Source organism: Dermacentor silvarum, chromosome 4, assembly GCF_013339745.2.
Source record: "Dermacentor silvarum isolate Dsil-2018 chromosome 4, BIME_Dsil_1.4, whole genome shotgun sequence".
Classification (NCBI taxonomy): Eukaryota; Metazoa; Arthropoda; class Arachnida; order Ixodida; family Ixodidae; genus Dermacentor; species Dermacentor silvarum.
In genome coordinates, this window is record NC_051157.2 from 130,441,544 (window position 1) to 130,462,591 (window position 21,048).

Consider the following 21,048-nt stretch of genomic DNA (forward strand, 5'->3'; position numbering starts at 1 on the left):
TCATCCGCTTTCGAGGAATTTGACAATTGATATAGACCTCTATGTCGTCCCAGACGGTCGAAAGCAACCTTGAGGTGTGTTTCCAAATCACTAAGATTACGTGAAAATACCAGACGTGCCACCAACATGGCAATGTACTACACGTAGCTCCATCTTAATCTCTGCGTTTAAGCAATGAAATGCAGTTTTTACCATGGCAAACATGAGGAGATGAGGTTATGTTCACGTACATGGAGACGCAGTTTTTGGCATGTAACCGTGGTATTTAAATTTTAAAATTGTTTTTCAAGTTCGTGACATAACAGTAGACAATAAAAACCACCTTGAAGAGCAATTAAATCATGTAGTTGTGTTCGGGTATCAGGAGGACAAAGCAGCAAAATGGGATTTCAACAACAACAACAAAAAAAATCTGGGGTTTTACGTGTCAGAACCACGATCTGATTATGAGGCACACCGTAGTGGTGAACTCCGCATTGATTCTGACCAGCTGGGGCTCTTTATGTCCACCCAGTGCACGGTACATGAGCGCTTTTTTTTTTTTTTTGCATTTCCCCTCTATCGGATTCTGGCGGCTGCTGGGCTCGGACGTGCAATTTGTAGCTCAACAGCGCCGGGCCATTACTTACTCTACCATTACATTACTCGATCGGCTATCACAGCGTTTCAAGATGAGATGGTCAGTAGGTATGGTTGCTCGATACTCATCATCGAAGGACTTGGAAAGCGCTACAGCTGGTGCATATAAACACCCCCCAAAAAAGGGCAAAGACCCAACGAAAGACGGGATAGCACTTAATTCTCGAATGAATATTTACTTTATAATAGCCACAAGCTATTAATGGTTACCATTATGTATATAGTTGCACATGATACGAAAAAATAGTTTTCAAATACGTTCGACTTGTGGCAATAACGACACATTCCGTTTTGAGAGAAGCGCTGTGCGGTCTTTGGTTGCGTATGGTTGTGTATGGTTGGTTTTGCACGCTTTAGCGGTTGCGTCCTCTAAACCATTAATTTACGACGTAAAGCATACAGAAGGAACACACATTTACCACGCGGTTATCTTGGTTGTGCAAGAGTATAGATGGCTAAATACCATAGGTCTCATAATTGTGTATTGTGACAGCTTTTTTTTACATATTAGTTATGGTTACCTAGGAAACCCTATATAGAGCCAAAAAACAGTTACGTATGGATCGAAGCCACAAACGCTGACTGTATGTCGAGAGTGCTGCCTGCAAGATTGCACTTGCAGAATCTTGCATGTTTTGTCGTACTTGAGCACTTAGTGGTGGGCCTTTGCAATAAGTCACCGTCGCAAGGTGGGGAGAGAGAGTCGGGACGTTACTAGATTACTAGTAGGATTACTAGATTACAACGTTACTAGGACATTGCGTTGCTGCTTCGTACACGCTGGTAGGCGCCTGCGGGGTAAAAAAAATCCGGCAGCGCCCACCTCACGATGGCTCTAGACAATAATGCGATTAGCACTTAAGCGATGTATAGCGACACGCATCGTATGGCTAAGGACATCTTTATTTACAATCTCTAAGGGGACAAATAGGCGAGGAGTGCTAATCGCTTTAATATACTTAGGTGCCACCACGGACCGCAGCTGCTATACCTGCGAACGCCACCAAGAAAGCTACACTAAATGCAGCCTCCTAACCACAGCCAGCTTTGTCCCACTTGCACTGTAAAATTGGGATTCGGCATTGACTTCAAATAAAGTAAGGCACGGTTGCATAGGCTTCATTTTCTGACGTAAAACTTTAATTTTCATTGTCAGCTATAAGAGCATGGGTTGTCCCTTTTATCAGTCGGGCATGTTTTCTTTTTTTTTCCTCAAGCTAGAGCCATGTTTCCGGGGCTAGATAGCAGACAGCAGCAGCAGCAACCCAACATGTGCGAAGTAGGCTAAGAATGGTAATTGCATTAAGGCAAATGTCGCAAGATGCGTTGAACAGGGTTAATATGTTCAATGGGTGTGAATGCGAGAGGAAAACGCATAAAACATCGATTCACTGAGAGGTAACGCGTAAAGTCCCGCGCGACTTCATGCACGGAAACTTCATCATTGCTTAAGAATTTGTTTCTTCACTTTTGTATCAAATAAAACGGTCATGCAGTACTATATACTGCCCGCTCTAAAGGTTAGTACGAAATCGCCATACGTGCAATCTTCTTTTAGTGCAATAGTCACTCCATCTCCACCGACGGCCCCGTTTCAATGTATAACGTCTACCCACCGCGGTAGCTTATAGTGGCTATGTCCTTGCGCTGCTAATCTCGAGGTCGCGGATTAGACCCGGCTGTGGTGGCAGCATTTTGAAGGAGGCGAAAAGCAAAAAATTATCGTTTACTTAAATTTCATCATCATCATCATCATCCTATATTGATGTCCGCTGCAGGACGAATGCCTCTCCATGCGACCTCCAATTACCCTTGTCTTGCGCTAGCTGATTCCGACTTGCGCCTGCAAATTTCCCACCTTCATCCCCCCACCTAGTTCTCTGCCATCCTCGACTGCGCTTCCCTTCACTTGGTACCCATTCTGTGACTCTAGTGGTCCACCGGTTATCCATCCTACGCATTAAATTTAGGTGCATGTCAAAGAACCCCGGGTGGCCAAAACTTAATCCGGAGTCCCCTACCATGACGTGTCTCATAACGACATCGTGGCTTTGGCACGTAAAACCCCAGCATTTACTTTAGTGCGACGTCATCACTTGTCCTGGTACCGCGGGGCTGTGTCTGTACCTCTCGCGGTAGCGCAACGCGTCCGCCGAGGCCATGATGGTGGTCGCGTAGCGCTTGAGCAGCAGCCGGCCGGCCGCGAACAGGAGCACCAGGAGCGTGGCCAGGGCCAGCAGCCACACGGGATGGCACATGTCGGGACCCTCGGCCCAGTGGCGGGCGATGGCGAACAGCAGGAACGCGTGGTAGAGCACGACGCACGCCACGGCGGTGTACAGCCGGCTCTTGGCACTCTGCATTAGCAGCGCCAATGGGGCCAGCCTGGTCGGAGACATGGACGAGAAGCCTTCCTCGGCAATCGCCGTGTCCATCTCGACTCCGGTGACGCCATGGCCGCCGCCGCCGCCGCCGCCGCTGGGACCCATGCCGTCGGCGCGCTGCGAGATTAAAGGACACCTTATACGCGTCACGGTTTTTGCAGCTGATGAGTTACGAGATTACTGCCTGCATGTTTTAAGTGGCTAATCACCAGGGCACTGCACAGAAAGAAGTAACCGGCTTTTTGACGGCGCAAGCTTTTCGAGGGATAACTTCCTGCGATGGGCTTCCTCTTCAGCGAAATGAAACTTCAGGTATACACAGGTTGGCCGTGGGAGTTGTGAGAGTTAAGGTTGCTGTAATCACATACGTAAACGTGGTGGCCACATGAATCACCAATCAGCGTGTCGGTGGCTAGTTTCGGTTGTGTGTATGCATGCGTGCGTGCGTGCGTGTCTCTTACGTAAATAGCGGGCGAATAGGCCCTGTCATTTTTTTCGGTGGCACGTTTCTTGTTCGTTGGTCGCTTTCTCGTTTATGCATGGCACGTTTGAGAGCGCTGCGATCGTGGTGCGCGAACGCAGTCGCGTGATTTTTTTCTGCCAGAAATCCTAGACATCTCCCCAACTTTATCTTGAAGTGTGTGTGTGTTTTTTTTTATTTTAAGATTTCTGAAATTAATAAAGTAGTGAATATTTGGAACTAATCAGATTGCAAAGAAAGTGCTTTGCTCTGCGGAGTCGTGAGCCAGTAGCGCACCCAGGATCTCGGCCAGGGGGGGGTTGACAGTTTGCCAATACCATCTAAACAGCACTAATTTTTATTTCTTCACGGAAAATTGTCAAAAAAATGCGTTTTTTGCGAGTGTGCAGACGATTGCGCGTCTTACATGTTAGTTGCAGTACTCGAATGCGCAAGGAAAGAAAAGGGGTTAAACAAAAGGGGGGTTAGGTCGGCCTCAGGGGGGGGGTTACAACCCCCGAATCCCCCCCCCCCCGTCGGTGCGCCACTGTCGTGAGCAACATTCGCGTATTCCTAAAGTGCAACTATACATTTTGAAGCTTGGCCGAAATTAGATAGGACACCATGTGTATGCAGAATTACCACAATCGGTTCTTCTGAGCATGGAGGGGGTCGACAACCTTCAATCATGTACGCACCGAGTATATAGCCAAAGCGTTATACCCGTGAAGGTGTGCGGACTTAGTTATGCTATTTTATTAGCTTATCGGTCTCATTTCTTTTCGAATTGTTGCCTGTAAGCTTCTAATATCTTTAAAAAGAGGCCTTCTGCGAATTTTGGTATCGGTAGCAATATATCTGCCTTTGAGCTGTGAAAACAACTATGATCCCTGAAAAGAAGGATTGCACGAACATTCATATGGTAGAACACGTGCCTGCTAACTGAGGGTAGACTGCATGCCTGGCCAACGCAGTAACCATACTTAACGGACCTTATACTTTCCAAATAAATATACAAGATGAGTATTCAAGACACTTGCACGTGTAATAAGCCTAGACAAATAAATACATAGCACTTTATTGCATAAATATTGTTCTCTTGCTTGACTTCACACATCTTGACTTCACAGATTAGAAGTCACGGATATGTGAGTATGTTGAGTTCTTGCGATCAAAATATATGTCGAAAATTGCAGTTTGTGGTGACAGCCTGTCTCTCGGTACCCTCTTCCGATGCCCTTCCACTTTTCACACTTGGGAAAAAGTGAAGAAGCAAAGCACATGTTCTTTCACTCTCTGATTTTCTAGGCTTCTTCAAAACCATAACAAAAATGGTTCATAATGATTGACGGCTTCAGAAGTGAAATTGCGCTTCGCCGTGTTTATGCGGACTTTCTTCAGTTCACCACTACGCCCAACATGCCGCTAAATTGTGACATCATGGTGAGCCGCTATTTCAGACGCTATTAGTGGCGAGAAGTTGGAGTGGTGCCCTCTCCCATGTGACGTCACGGCCAGGACGCCGCTCGCTCCGCTCGCTCGGCTGCCACGCGCGCTCGTTCGCTTCGTGCATGCTCGGTGTATGGGGCGCGCCAGCCGTACTTCGCGAATAATGTTTTGGCTACTTTCTGTTGTCACGCCTAAAGTGCAGTCTCTTTTTACAGCGTAAGCTATTATGGGCTCATTCCAAAAGCCGGTTCTGGTCTCGATGATGCAGCCGCCACCCCGTAACCGCTATCGCCGGAAATGCGAAAAAAGTACTCGCTCTCCGCCGGGATCGAGCCCAAGCCCGCTGCGTGGGAGTCGGATACTTCACCACTGAGCCACGCAAGCGCTTGCTATCAGGTAGAAGAAAATTCCCTTTAGACGCGCCCTATGGGCAGGCGCGCAGGCACAGGCGACCCGAGCCTCCGCCAGTATGGTGGCGCCATCTAGTTAATGTGCCTGCAACCACCGCGTGCGACAAGATGCGATTCAGACGAGGCGCGCAATCAACGCTATCCCGATGTTAGATGTGCGCCACATATTCTGGGTACCTCTTCGGTACACGTGATGGCATCTCCTCGCAAGGTACGAACCGCTGCTGAAGAAGCGAATCGTAGAGCTACGTGCGCGGCTACAACCAGGCATCATCGGGCTCAGCAACTGCTGTTCAGAGAGCATTACAAGCCGCAGCTCACCGTCGACGCCGGCCGGACTATTCTGCTGATGCTGATATTTTCTAGGTGTCGTATACCTTTAAGAATAAAGCTTCGGCTTCTTGCCGGCCGCAGCCATGTGGTCTGCAGCCATGTGAAGCCATATTTCGCCCAAAACGATGCGCCGAGCAGCAGTGTCAGTTTCGCCAAGCAGATCAGTCAAAATGGTTTCCCAAGCAACAAGCAGCGCTAAATTGTTGAACTGAGTAGAGCGTGTAGTAGAGCACTGCACGGGCTCGGGCGCCCGGCCCGGCCCGTGGGCCGGGCAGGGCCGGGTAGAGCAGTTTTTTCACGGGCTCGGGCCGGGCTCGGGCACGGCGTGTGCTTTTTGACCCGGGCCTGGGCCGGGCTCGGGTTTTTTGACGCGGACTCGGGCTTTCTGGTGGTGCGCATGTAACGTGCAGCGAGTTATTCTCGGGCGTCTCAACTCTGCAAAACATGTATTTTTCGGTCTCGGGCCGGGTTCGGGTCGGTTTGGAGTCGGGCTCGGGCCGGGCTCAGGCCTAAGGTAAAGGGGTGGCGGGCCGAGGCGGGCGGGTAACGTAGATTATTTGCGGGCCCGGGCCGGGCCCGGGTCTCGCCATAAAAGTTTTGATCGGGCTCGGGCGGGCCGCCCAATGTAAAAACGGGCCCGGGCCGGGCCCGGGCTGCATAAATCGGCCCGTGCAGTGCTCTAGCGTGTAGCACTGGAATAAGAATACATATAAGTCCATGCTTTTTCGTGTGTGTGTGTGTGGCAAACAGCTTAAAGCCTCAATTAGCTTTACTTAAAATTACCGCCACTTAATATTAACTGCTTAACGATGACTTAATTTTAAGAAGCAGTTCAAAAAGCAAACGGTACTGCAGAATCTATACTGATGTGTTTAGTCCTCGTGCTACCGCCGAACGTTTCTGCGAACGTTTCTGCAAATTCGATATTTTGACAATGAACAACTCGTCGTGAGAAAACAAGATTTAACGGGTTAAAATCTCACGTCTGCCCCTGAAGGAAGCCGCAAATAATCTGTGTGTAATTACTGAACGTGCAATGGAATTTGTTGTGAACTTTAATCTTAGCGCCAGCCTGGTTCGTCCGTCTCGGCGCGTGTGCTGTAATTATTCATACAAGTGATCTCTGAATTTTTCGAAAGGCGTAAAAGCTGACACCACATTTTTTAGGAGCTGCAGTCACTTGTGTACGTAGTATCGTATCATTCTGACAGACATGTGCGTCGTCTATTTTCTCGTCCTGTTTCTTGCGCTGTTAGTGTGCAGTGAATCTGTATCAAGAAGCTTAAGTTAATATGCTGCAGTACGTAGCGCAGCCGCGTAGGCCCACGGCTAACATTAAAATACCTTGTTAGGAGTACGTTTGTTTGTTTAATAACAAAATCGAGCACTAAAATTTTGTGTTCATAGCGACAAGTTTAAAGTAAGAAGCTACCGAAACTATCCGCTGATAGCATACGTGTGCTTCTACTTGCTTGAGCACATTATCTTAAAAGTGAGGCTGAAAACCCCAGATAACCAAAAACATATGCAACTGGAGCAGGCAATATGGTTCCATTCCTGGAAATGAAAGCCAGCATCCTAGTCTGTTAAGCTAGTCATGTACTTAACCTATATTAGACCAATGTTAGAATATGCTAACTGGAGCCATTTCAAACTAGGTTATTTGACCAAAATAAGAAAGTGCAAGGAAAGCGTCAAGGTACAGTCTAATGTGGTATTCCCGAACCGATTGTATTATCAAAACTTTATGCCTCCCTGAGTTGCCTGCGTTAACTCAATGCTGGAAACAGGGGAAGCTGATTCTCTTTCTTGCTGTTGAAAAGCTGCTAGAATCTCAATAACAGACTACTTATGTTCTGAGAGAAAGTGAGGGGCACTAAAAATATCTATAAGCTTTTGTATGAGCTTTCACCTTGAACGAGAATGGAATAAAAATATTTACCGTTGCAAGCCTCAGAATCCAAACATTCTCAAAATTTTGAGGAGCCACATTAAATTTTGAGATATAGACAATAAAAACTGTGTCTAAGTACAAGTACACACTGAACACACTTGAGTTGGTGAGTGGCCAGCTGCGAATGCAAAAGCGTCCATAGCTGCTACCTCGAGGTAACTGATAGGTGGCACGTGTTTCTCCTATAGCCCATGTACCTGGCAAGTGGAATGGTTATACGTAGTCCTGTGCTTTTTCTTTTTTTTTTTTCAATAGGTGGTGGCTAGCTGATTCCATCTGTTTATGTATTTATCATTTGTGTCCATCTTATGTGCATGTGTTTGTGTCATGCTCTGATTGTTATACGTGCAGTGATGCAAGCATCTTTTTTTTAACATATTGCACTACAGTCATTTATTAAACTTTGTGTTGAAATGTACAAAATGTGGCCACCCAGTAATGACTAGGACAGCCAGCAGGATTGGCAAAAAATATGATGCAGATCCCATGCACTTGCTTGAATCGACATGAGGCGAAGCTTTCACGCAACGGTCAGTTGAACTCTAGAAAACTAACTGCAGTGTTTACAGTTGTCCTTATTTCACCCGATGCAACAGGTACTCATAGGCAATGTTTGCTTATTCACCGCACAGGTCACATAATGTAATGTATACATAGCATGGTGAACTCACTCAAATGTCGGCTCACTAAGACTTCCAACTAACCGTGAGTCTGAGTTCGTTTGAGCCTGACTGAGTAGAATTTTGGTGAATACGAGTAATAGCAAGCTCGGTTGAGTAAACTTTTAGTGAATATTGTCATGTGGTAGTAAGGGCAAGCTCATCTGAGTATAATTTTAGTGAATATGAGTCAAAGCAAGCTCGGAAAGTATATTTGTGGCGAATATGACTCAGTGCAAGCTCACTTGAGTAGAATTTTGATGAATATAAGTCCGAGCAAGCTCACCTGAGTATAATTTTGGTGAATATGAGTCAAAGCATGCTCGGCAAGTAGATTTTTGGTATGTATGACTCAGTGCAAGCTCGCCTGAGTAGAATTCTGATGAATATAAGTCAGAGCAAGCTTGGCTAAGTAGATATTTGGTGAATATGACTCGGTGCAAGTTTACATGAGTAGAATCTTTGTGAATATTAGTCAGATCAAGCTTGGCCGAGTACAATTTTGGTGAATATCACTCTGAGCAAGCTCGACTGAGTAATGATGGGATATGGTTATACGAGTTTATGCAGTAATACATGCAATTGCAGACTCATTACCAACATTGCCTCCATCTTGATGGGCAATACCTACGCCTCGTGATGAGTCTGTACACTTTATGAGCTGTGGACATGCAAGACCCACCCACACTTGAAAAGATGCTATCATTCACAAGAAGGAATGCAACCGGCTGACTCCGCTGCACAATTTTGATCTGTTTTTGTTTAATGAGTGATCTACTACTTATAAAACCAAGGTGTTTGCCTGCTTTTTGCATTATTGCATGTGTTTTACAGGAAGTAGAGACAGAGAAGCAAGAAAAGGCGAGGATGTTTATGGCGAAGTAGTTTCTTAGAGTACTGCGATATGTTACAACCAGCATAAACAAAAGTAATTCGATGCACTGAAGTAAGCGAAATGTGCAATTACCTTTTAATGTGAGGGTTAATACAGATGCAGTAAGGATACAAAGTCTGCAACACACTGAACATTTGTGTGTCGTTTTTTTTTTTTCAGCAGGAAAATGATACATCAGAAAAATGAGAAAAAAACTGTTTAAATATTGCTTCGAAAACAAATTGGCCATACTGTTTATTCCCAGTCAAAGCGTTAAATATGCTATTGTAGAACATTCATTACGATATATAGTTTGCACCTTCGCTTTGCAAGCTTGATAAGCCGTCGCGTCTAGCAGCGGAAGTAACAGAACTTTACAATGAGATAATTAATTGGGGAAAATGCGCATGAAAGCCCTAACCAACCAATTGCAACTAAACGGTCGCGCGTATAGCGTGACCTATTGACCGTAGCGTTTGTCTCTAGTTGCATATTCTTTAAATTGTTCCGTCCGTAAAAGCATACCACGATAAAACTGTGGCATTTTTGTATATCGCGAGTTGTCTCCAGAACCAGAAAAATAGCACGACATCCGAAGGCCATGCATGCATGCTTCCCGTGAGGGACTCCTCGTAGTATATTTACCAACTCGCAGCGCGTGTGAATAACGGAAAATCACGCAAAAGTACGTACTATCAGCACCCGAAGTCAACCTAAAAAACAGCGTCGCCAGATTAGCAACGTAGCGTGTCAACAAACCAATAGAAATCACAGAACCAAATCTGACATACGAGTTTTAATCTGCACTGTTCGCGTGTCGGTGCTGATGTTACGTACCGATTGCGCAATCCAAGGCTCCACTCAATTAGTTGCACTTTCGAGGCTTGTTGAGCCAACATTTATAGACAAAAATGCATCTATAAACGTTGCGTTGAGCGGCCGCCGCCATTTTCCAAAAGAGACCGCGAAATAGCTCTCGGCGCAATTTCGACGGAAAATCGCAGCGATTGCTGTGACGTTGCGACGCTGCGACCAACCGGTTGGTCGCAGCCGAAAATCGCAGAATCGGCCCTGCGACTGCGATTTTCGTCGCATGCGACGGAAATCGCACTTCCGGTGCGAAAATCGCACTGCAAGATCGTACCATGGGAAACGGCCTTAAAGCAAGCAACAAAATAATATTTCACTGTTGTGCATGTCATGCGTCCATTAAGTTATTCTGTCAATTTGATAAATAACACAAAACCTAAACACAATGATATGTGTTGCGGGGCGATATTTTTTTGCTTCGCATCTACTCACGTATTAATGGCCACCATTTTTTTTCCAAGACATCTCTGACCACCTGTTCTCGTACGTTATGGGAGCTCGCGACAGCGTGCGAAAAATACCCCATGACGCGCGTTCCAAATTACGGCGGACTCAAGCAGGGTGCAATCATTTGCGGCGGCGTCTTGTCCTGCATCCTTGTATCGTTGGTCATGCGGGTTCTTCTTAAACCGCATAATTTTTTACAACTATATCTTGTTCTCTTGAAAGGCACTTCAACCTTGTAGCGCAGAAAGGCTTCCGGGTCTTTAGAAATGTGGAAGTTATAATTACCACACCAGAAATGGTCACCTATAGGAGAACACTGACAGTAACGGTAAGAGAAATGCAATATATTGGTCAAGTCTGGTTTAGTGTAAATGGCAAATTTACGTGCTCGGCAGTTTTGTACTCTCGCTTATAATCTACATTTAGCGCTCCAGTACTAGGTGTCCATATAGTAGAGATCAGTGGCCCGCTCCGTTCGAACTCTACTCCGTAATTTCGGGCTTCCAATCAATTCATATTCCCATTCCATTTCATGGGTTTAAAAATGTGTAATGATTCAGGAATCATTGCAACTCCGGAGTTGCCACTCCATAACTGTAGTTAGTTTACTGTCTCTAGAGGATACGTTGAGCGAAAATTGTGGCCACCGCAAAGGCGCTACCATGTTGCTACCTCTTAATTTTGTAACACTAAAAATATTCAAAATGTGATGCGACAACAAGCATTTACACGCAGAACGTACGCTTAGAGACTGTGCAAAGTTTCTTGCGTATATTTTTCAGAAAGATCGGATGGAATGTGATAAAATTTTGATGAAAGATATGCAGCGCGTGAAAGGATGCGCTTGCAGGTGCCTGAACTAGATGGCGCCACCATTCTGAGGGAGGCTCGGGATCGCGTTGAATGCGCGTGTAGTCCGAGTCGCATGTAATCACCTGAGCCTGCGCGCCTGCACAGAGTAGCAACATGGCAATTTCAACATGGCGATTTCAGTGCTAGAGTTCGTTATATTAACTCTATGGGGCTTGACTAAATTTTTATCCTGCGCTTAAGGAGATTGCTCGCGCGCATTCATGAGTGTTTAACAGATACCGCATGAAACGCTACCAACGCTTGCTGCGCATATTATTCTTCAATATAGCCGTTTAAAAGGACGGTTACTTCGGAAACGTGCCGTTTGTGGTGGCGACCACGGAGTAACGGGGGATGTGTGGTAATTCGTCATCAATGACATACGTTTTGAGTCTCATAATGTTCTTCAGAATTTGTAGCCATCTATCTATCTATCTATCTATCTATCTATCTATCTATCTATCTATCTATCTAGCCTCCTGGGTCGTGATGCCATCGTGGTGTTTATTCAACTGGACATACCGGGTGTTCAAAATGAAGCTTTATGGTTTTCTTAAAATTAGGCACTCGGAGGCACGTAAAGACCACCTGCGCAAATAACTTATGTGGCCAGGGGAGCACAAAGTGAGATGATAATTATCGCTGTCAGCAGCCCAATTAACTAAAATTGCATAATTAACTTTTAAATGCGAAGCATTTCTTGGCGAACATTTGCCACTTTGACAACATCTATCTAGCCACCTACGTCTTGGTGCTCTCATGGTCATTTCGTTAACTTGGTAGGTACCAAAATTGGCATGAATATCTTGACATGTATGAATATCTTGACATGTGTGTCATGTAGGTCATGAAACAGGCCTACGTCTTGGTGCTCTCATGGCCGGTTCGTTAACTTGGTAGGTACCAAAATTGGCATAGTATGACAAGATTGTATGACGAACATAAACGATAGGTCATGACATGAATATCATGACATGTGTGTCATGTAGGTCATGAAACAGCCGCCTACGTCTTGGTGATCTCATAGTGGTTTCGATAGTGTGTATACAACTAGAATGGGTTCGGACATGGGTACTAACTCAAGGAAACACTAAAGGATTATGGTAGAAGTCATAGTCATGAGCATAATTCAGCGAGAATGACAATGACTCAGCAAAAAAGAATAACACTCAAAAACCACAGGAATGGGTTCCGACGTGGGCACTGAGTGAAGTAAATGCTAAGAGATGATGGGAGAAGTCATAGTCATGAGCATGACTAAGCAAAAATGGCAATGACTGAGCGAAAATGATTAACACTCAAAAACCACTGGAATGGGTTCGGATGTGGGCACTAAGTGAAGAAAACTGTGAGGACGCTTAGGCTTCGCTTTTAAGAGTGGAACGCGATAACATTCAAAGATATCTGGCTGCTTCTCACGGTTCCCAATGACTGCAGCTTAAGCAACCATAATAGTTACTGGCAAACACTGGCGGCGAACGCTATGCACATAGGCGAGCTTTCTGGTAGAAACGCAGCCTCTTGCGTGGGCCGATCCCAGAGATAGTGCACAACCGCGCGAAAAAATTACATCATTTTTTTCTGATTCCCGTGTTTGTTTCGCACTTTTAATATTTCGGTCTGAGTAGATTTAACATAAAAGACATGCGCTGTGGGTGTTTTGTTTCATGACATTTGTTTGTGGATTGTCATTATCAAAATTTCGAGGAACAGCTTTGTCAAGAATATGAGACAAGGTATGAGCAACATTAGTGGTAGAATGGTGTGGCAGTATAACCCGCATATACGGCAGGTCATATATGAATGCGTGGCATATGCATATACCAAAATATATTCGGAGGGCCTGCATGATTGGGGATGATTTTCCCCGCCACCCACCGACATCGCACGCCGATTGCCGACGCCGATTGCCGACGGGGCCCTTAACGCTTTCGCGTTAAAACCCTAAAGAATGATGATAGAAGTCATAGTCCTGACTATGAGTCATAGGCCTGACTCAGCAAAAATGACAATGACTCAAAAACCAGTCAAATGGGTTCTGACATAAATGATAGGTCATGATGGGTTCGGACATAAATGATAGGTCATGAATGTCATGGCCTCCATGTCATGTAGGTCATGAAAGAGCCGCCTACGTCTTGGTGCTCTCATGGTCGTTTCGTTAACATGGTAGGCTCCCCGCACACTGCTTCGCTTAACATCGATTCCCACAGGGCGCGGGATCTGCCGGCTTTTATTGCGATAGCAATTATATGGACACTCAAAAGCAGATTTCTGCCGTCGGCGTCGCCGTCGCCGTCGCCGTGAGGTTCCGTATGACATCAATGGAGATGAAATCGTGACCGCGCGCCGCCGAACGCTGTATGTGCGAGTGAAAGGGCGCGAGGGACGCGCTCTTTCACGGGGAGTGAACGCACGGCGGAGAACAAACGCGCGTTCCACGCCGTGCTTGCTTAAGGGCTGCAGAAGTAGGCGTCTCTTTCCTCCTTTACAATCACCATATATGTGGAGCATCGCGCCTTCTTCCGATGCGCGAGAGGCCGTAGGGGAGGGAAGGAAGGGGGAGGGAAGGGAGGCGACGTTTAGCTGCGGCACCAAGTGCCTATTTATATCAGAGGCTCCGGCAACAGTCACCAACGCCGCACGCATTTTGAGCGAACGCGGGCAAAACGCCGACGGCGTCGACAACAGTTCTGCGCGTTGCCGGTGCTGCTGCATGTCCAAGTTTATACAGCTCATAAAGCTAATATCATTACTCCGTATAGCTCTCTACAAATTTGCTATCGCAATCGATGCTTCACCTTTCAGGTGAAACTGCGACAACTTTTTGTGGACCCCAGTAAGTGGGTATGTTTGTATTGAAAAGTCAGAGGCAGTCGTGTTTCTACACAGTATCAGTTGAAGAATTCTTCTAGCGTATCGGTGGTTCGAGTTATCAGACTCCAAATTTTAATTGTCGTTCGCATGATTACGCATGGAAGAGAGTTAGCATCGGCGCAAAGCATCTCCCTGATGTGACGCGGCTGTTGCGTGCGGCGTTTAGTCTGACAACGGGGCGGAGGCATAGGCAAAGATGATAATAGTTGCCCTTCCCCTCTCGGCTGGGGAAATAGAGATATGACAGCGCGATGTGCCGTACGCAGTACGCATGACACTGTTAAACGCGATAACAGGAGATAATTTTTCGGCACATTTTTTTTATTACTTGAGATCACACCGGCGCATCATCTTGTGAATGCGTTAGCTTCACTGTCATCTACTAGCGTGCTTCTGGAATAGCGGCGCCTTTGTACAGAAGGATAACCAAGAATATCCAGGTGGAGTCCCTTCGAGCTAATATGGCTGCTTCTGGCGCGGCGAGGTATTCTACCGAAGAAAAAATAGACGTGGTGCTTGCAATGGCGGAGATTAATGGCAACGCTTCACTGGCAATGCGGCTGTACGTGGCTCGCCACCCACACCAACCCCTTTCCAACCAGGCCTACCTTCATAAACGTGTTTCGGCACTTTCGCACAACAGGGTAAATCCATCGTCCGAGACAGACCAGGACGACAATCATTGATGAAGACTTTGAAATCGACGTTGTCGCGTGCGTAACGTCGATGCCAGAACCCAGCATCCCACAGATTGCCGATCAGTGGGGTCGCAGCGTTGTAACAGTCGCAAATGTGCTAAGAAAGCATAAGTTCCATCTCTATCGTGTTTACCTTCAACAAGACCTAAGTGAGGCGGATTTTGAAACGCGGGTTGACCTCTGCAATTAGGGCCTGATCAAAACTCGAGACATCGAATGCAAGGGACAACGGCGGGCTGCGAGCATGCCATCAGTGACGTCATTCTCTCTGTCGCAGCCGATTGTGTGTGTAACTTTTATTCACGCTCGGAATTAACCCAGTGATAAACACCGGGGCCGCACGTTTCAGGTTGCCTGGTTAACCAACTTCAGGGAGTGAAAGGACCGGCAATATTTTTTTTGACCGCATTGATTTTCGAATTATGATTTTTATAGTCTGTGTCACTGAATTAAGCTAATTTCTGTCTTAAATGCAACAAATTGCATTCATATAACATTTGAGCGGTTTTCTATTACGAACCTCTCTTTGTTTTACATTTATTTGGATAGGGAAATCGAAGTTGGCCTCGGGAGGTAAAGAGTGGTCAGAGTCCTGTACATATGCCCGCGATTTGCAAGACGATTGGATGACTGCAAAGCCACGTATACATTTTCTTCTAGTATAGTGTTAATAGGCATATTTAGCAAAGCGTTGCATGCTTACGGTCCGGTCCACCCACGCTTCAAGCGCACAGGCACTGTATAGCCCTGCTTTCATTTCGCATTTCTGATAAACGCATCTCTCCGATACGCGAGTGACACACAGTCTGCTTCGCTGTAAAACGACTCTGTGGACACATCGTCCCGCTCCACTCAATCGGCTCTGCAGCGGAATGAGGGTCATGTTCCGCTACTGGCACGAGCGTTGGAAACAGTCGCTCAGTGGAGAGAGAGAATAAACTTTTATTATCGAGGTTGAGTGAAGTTTTCTTTCCCAGCGGAGTGGGCTAGTGCGGCGTCTGTTTCGCCGCGACGCTATCAGACAATTCCGCCACCCGTATCTGGCCTTCTGGGTTGTAAGTTTTCGTCTTCATCTCCCACTCTTCTGGTGAAGAACTCTTTAGGCTCCGTGGAAACTAGCGTTTACACTGAACGGGACATGACGGCTCAGTGTAAACTAGTGTGACTCAGAGTCGCTCAGTGGAAACTCGGGGAAACCTCTGAGGCGACTCCGTGCGGATTGGTAGGGCGTACCTGTCTGAGGGGGAGCAGACCATAACCGTTCAGCTAAAGCTCTCTACGACGAAAAAAGCGTCGCATCAGTGCACTCACCAAGGTGTCCGCCTCGCTGAGCTCCTTCAAGCCGATGGCACATGCGCTGGGCCTGCGAGGGACGCCTCCGCCGGGGCTGAACAGTGTCAGAGCACACGTCTCATCGCTCCCGGACCGCGGGTCGGCGCAGGACGACGGCCTCTGGGCTGCGGCCCTCGGGTCGTCGGTCCCCTGGAGGCTGCGGGTTCGCGAGGCCGGTGGCGCCAAGGAGTAGACTCGGTGTTCGTACATCGCCGGTGTACACCTGATGCTCTTCTTCTTCTGCTTCTTCTCCTCGTGCGGCGCGTTCTATCAGCCTTCTTCAATCGTCATCATGGCGACGAAGGGGAGGAAGTGTGGGTGAACATTTTCTGTGCCGTGTCGGCAATGTGACAATGTCTCTAGCCAAAGAAACTATAACAAAAAATAAATCATATACAAAAGCTATGCAGCCGACAGAAATTGTATGCGCTCATGCCCACCGTTCCACCAAAACAAACTGGAACGTCAACAGTCATGTTTGCATCCCACACCTCTACTGTGCTCTTAACAGCGCGAGCGTCCCATGGACAACCAGCGCCTGCGACCGTATACATAAGCTCCATGACAACTTTTATTTTTACAGCAAAGCTGTATACCTCTCGTTGGTCGGAAAATTTCGTGGCGTAAACACAAAAGTCCATACCCCATACCAGCTGTGCGATAGCTTCGCCGAGCTGGGGGAGAGAGAGCTGAGAGAGAGTGAAAGCAGAGTATAAAAAAAATAGCATCGCGCAGCATAGCGGATGCGAGTGGAGAGGAGGAGTGAAGGCATGTGGTAGTGGTATGGCGCTGAGCCGTGCTCCCTCAAGGGCTGCAGAAGATAGCGCCAACCTTTCCCTTTCCCTCAAGAACCACTTATCATCTGCTGCCGACGCCGATCGCGGGCGCTGAGCCGTGCTCCCTCAAGGGCTGCAGAAGATAGCGTCAACCTTTCCCTTTCCCTCAAGAACCACTTATCATCGCCGATCGCGTTTCCCCGCGTTCGCGCCGAACGCGCCTGGTGTCCGTGACTGCAGCCGATGCCTCTGGCGGCGGCTCGACAGGTTTCGACCAGACAACTGGACACTAGTTGCTTCCGAAAGACTGAAGCGAGAGCTAGGGAAGCTGAAACCAAGCGTCGCAGAAGAGAACATCCCGAGTTCAGATTGAGGGAAGCCGAGAGTTCGCGGAGGCGAAGAAATGAAGATCCGGAGGCTGGCCAACGGCGCTGGTTGAATTTATTGCGATACTACGCAGAACATCGCGAAGAAATCCTGAGCGCCGGGAAACTAAGTGTGGGGTTTGCCACTACTTTACTAGGCTTTCCCCAGCTCCGCTGGTCTCTGGTGTTTGCCACGCATAATTTTTACATCGAAGCTGTATGCCTCTCGCTGGTCGGGAAATTTCGTGGCGTAAACACAAAACGTCAGGTTAACAATTGAAGGCAAACGGCATATCTTTCTTTGCAATCAGGCATACAGTATATATACTTAGTGACGAGTCACCACGCTTTCATATATAAAAGGGAGACCCGTCTAGCAACTCATTTCGTTCATTCTAAGACTGCCATGGGTAAATTATACGGAAATTATTAACACCAGAAGAACAGCGTGAATACAATACTCGACCATGTGTTGTGTTTGATACAGCTTCGCTGGAGATTTAAACGTTCGCAGGGCGGGATGGCGGCCAATTTCTTTTTTCGTACGAAAGTTTGTCCTGCCACTTAAAACATCCGTGAAAGCGCGTCTTTTACGTGTGCCTCATTATCCCTGCCCTGGTTGTCAAGATCGGTTGCCAACTATAGCTCAAATTTACATGCTAAATTGTATACAGTGCGAAAAATATTGTCGCAGTTTCACCCGAAAGGCGAAGCATCAATTGCGATAGCAAATTAGTTGTGAGCTAGCAGTTTTATCAGCTGTATAAATTGGACATGCAGCAGCACCAGCAACACGCAGAACAGTTGTCGACGCCGTCGGCGTTTTGCCCGCGTTCGCACCGAACGCGCACGGCGTTGGTGACTGTTGCCGGTGCCTTCGACGAGATCAGAATGGGACACTCGTCGAGCTGCGTCGGAAATCTTACCCACCTTCTCGTCTCGCAACGTTTTAGATGCGAAGCATCTTATGCTCGGGGCTATGTCACTCCCTCCCTCCCTACCTCCCTCCATCCATCCAACCACCGCGCGTCCACACCCCTACTGCGCATGCGCATCCTCCTCCCCCTCCTCTCCTCTCCTTGTCTCATATGCTCTCCTCTCGGCATTTCTCCTCTCCTCTCCGACGCTCCTCTCCTCTCCGGATTGCGCAACGAATGGCAACACCTGCGGCTCCGCGCGCGATAATGCGAAGCAGCTTAGGTTAGAGACGCGACGGTAGGCGCCCCAGAGGCACCGGCAACACTCACCAACGCCACGCGCGTTCGGTGCGAACGCGGGCAAAACGCCGATGGCGTCGACAACAGTTCTGCGCGTTGCTGGTGCTGCTGCATGTCCAAGTTTATACAGCTCATAAAACTACCTTGAGTCGACCCCATGGCTGCTTCGCATACTACTCAGGGTTCCCCTACGGGAAGATGGTGTAATTTTTTTATAGAAATACGCATTTGGTGCCGCAGCTAAACGTCGCCTTCCCTCCCTCCCGTTTCCCCACGGCCTTTCGCGCGACGGAAAAAGTCGCGGTTGCTCTCTTTATATGGGGATTGTAAAGGAGGAAAGAGACGCTGCAGCCCTTCAAGGAGCGCGGCGCGGAACACGCGTTTGCTGTCCGACGTGCGTTCCCTCCCCGTTAAAGCGCGCGACCCTCGCGCTTTTTCACTCGCACATACAGAGTCCGGAGCGCGGCGACGATTTCATCGCTGTTGACGTCATACGGAACCTCACGGCGACGACGACGCCGACGGCAGAAATCCGCTTTGGAGTGTCCATATAGTTGCTATCACAATAAAACAAAGTTGACAAAAGAGCGGACATCACAAGCACTGACTCACAACTGAAGTTTATTGCAAACCAAGTAATTGGTTCAAACTTGCGCAATTTCTAGAAACTGGCTCTGGAACGCCTGATTCATGAAGTTAAAAAGAGCCAGTGAAGTAGTCTTAGCGTGTATAGGAATTAAATTATCAGCCCACCGGCAATGCTACCGCATGCACTGGTGCTGTTTTACAGCGACAACTGTTACGAATAAGCGTTTGCCTGGCACCGACCGAGATTTCTTTCTTCAAATACATGTAAAACGCAGACAATATTTTATGATACAATCCCTTCAACGATTTGAATTAAGTTTTGTTGAATAAGATAGCGAAAGTTGTATACTAGTGACTACAAATGCAGAAACTTTATTTGGGTCCCGGAGTTTTTTGAGAGAATTCCTGAAAAGTGATAGACTACAATATTCAAGTATGAAGTTTACAAATCCGTAACTCCGCGTTAAAAACAGACCATAGCAGTTATCTAAACTGCATCGGTTAAAGCATCTAAAATGGGCAAACTTTAGATTTGAATTTAAAGCTTAGCTGCAATTTTTACGATATTTACGAGATTTTTTTAAGTCCTGCTCAAAACTAGTGGTGTATGTAAAAGCATCACATCAATTTTGTGCACTATAGATTTATAATTATATGGAGTTTACAGAATTGTGATATCTTCGTTTTGAGTTTAATTTATTATTTCGTTCTTCTCAGTTGTAAATTCAATGTTTATTGTTTCTTTTTCTTGTAGTTATAGGAATACGACTGCAAATTATGTCACACGCCGAACACCCTGCACAGCACATGGTATGGGAGTGTGACCGAAACAGCTACACCGCCCTTTTCCCCACCCCTACACCGGAGCAGTGGGAGACCCAGCTAGCTCGCCAGCCTCAACCCTGCTGACCAGCGGCAGCTGGCGAACAGACCCAGGCGTATGGGGCCAGGTGACATGACTTCCTGGACTGAGGAGGCCACCTGAAAAGAAGGCGACCAAACAACCTCGACTGCTCTTAATAAAGTTCAATAATAATCATCATTCAAAATGTTTCTTGTCATAATTGATGGCATAAATTAATAATTTATTCGTTCAGTCACTTAGACATTTACTTTTTTATTTTAAATGCAATAAATTGATCAAATGTGGCTGACGAGAAAAATTATTGTTTTGGTCCCATACGTATAAGCGTGCGAGATAAGCCGTTCCTGTCCGGGAAAGAACATGCCTCATGGCGCTCCTTCTCCCCGGCGGGGGATCGAAAGCGTATCGAGGCGCCCTACGATGGATGACCTGTATCAAAGCGCTCCCAATTCCCGACGCTCACTGCAAAAAAGCTCCTTGCAGCATAACCCCACCTCCCTCTCCAATCCCATCAAAAAAAAAGATAAGAAAAAAGAAGGTGGTTCAGCAAATATAACTGAAATTGTATCGTTAATGAGAGGAACGTGTTTTCAGTCTAGATGGAAACATACATGAAAGCGTTCGGTGGTATAAATTGCTGTATATTCAACAGTGCTCAGGAAGTATAGTGCGAAATGCGGCCAGCATTTATTAATAGTCTATGAAGTCGCTATGTCGCGCCCAGCGCAGCCGCCGTCGCACTATGTATAGCGCAATACGCCAGGGCAGTTCCCCTGTATAGATGTTGGTATGAGTGATGGTGCAACTTTTCCTTCCAAGGAGTAACAAATTAATTAATCAAGTGTTACACGCCTCTAAAACGTGAATGCGAAAGCCTGTCGCCGCACCAACTGGTAGTGGGCCAGTGCCATCAGTGGCTTCGCATAGGGAGGGGCAGTGTGGGAACGCTGGCATGATGAGCGGCATCGAAGCCTGCTGGGGAAGAAGACGACGACGAAC

The 21,048-nt window shown here is 47.0% G+C and overlaps 1 protein-coding gene across 1 annotated transcript in view; it reads right to left on the reverse strand.

Annotated features, from left to right (window-relative positions):
* The window catches only part of LOC119450626 (uncharacterized transporter YutK), a 57,561-nt gene extending 41,103 nt beyond the window's left edge, over positions 1-16,458 (reverse strand). The window contains exons 1-2 of the mRNA XM_049666552.1: positions 16,218-16,458; positions 2,767-3,140 (exon numbers count right to left, since the gene is read on the reverse strand). Of these exons, the coding sequence (XP_049522509.1) occupies positions 2,767-3,140; positions 16,218-16,448 (605 nt within the window). The 5' untranslated portion in view covers positions 16,449-16,458. The remainder of the gene's footprint in view (positions 1-2,766; positions 3,141-16,217) is intronic.
* Positions 16,459-21,048: the final 4,590 nt, after the last annotated feature.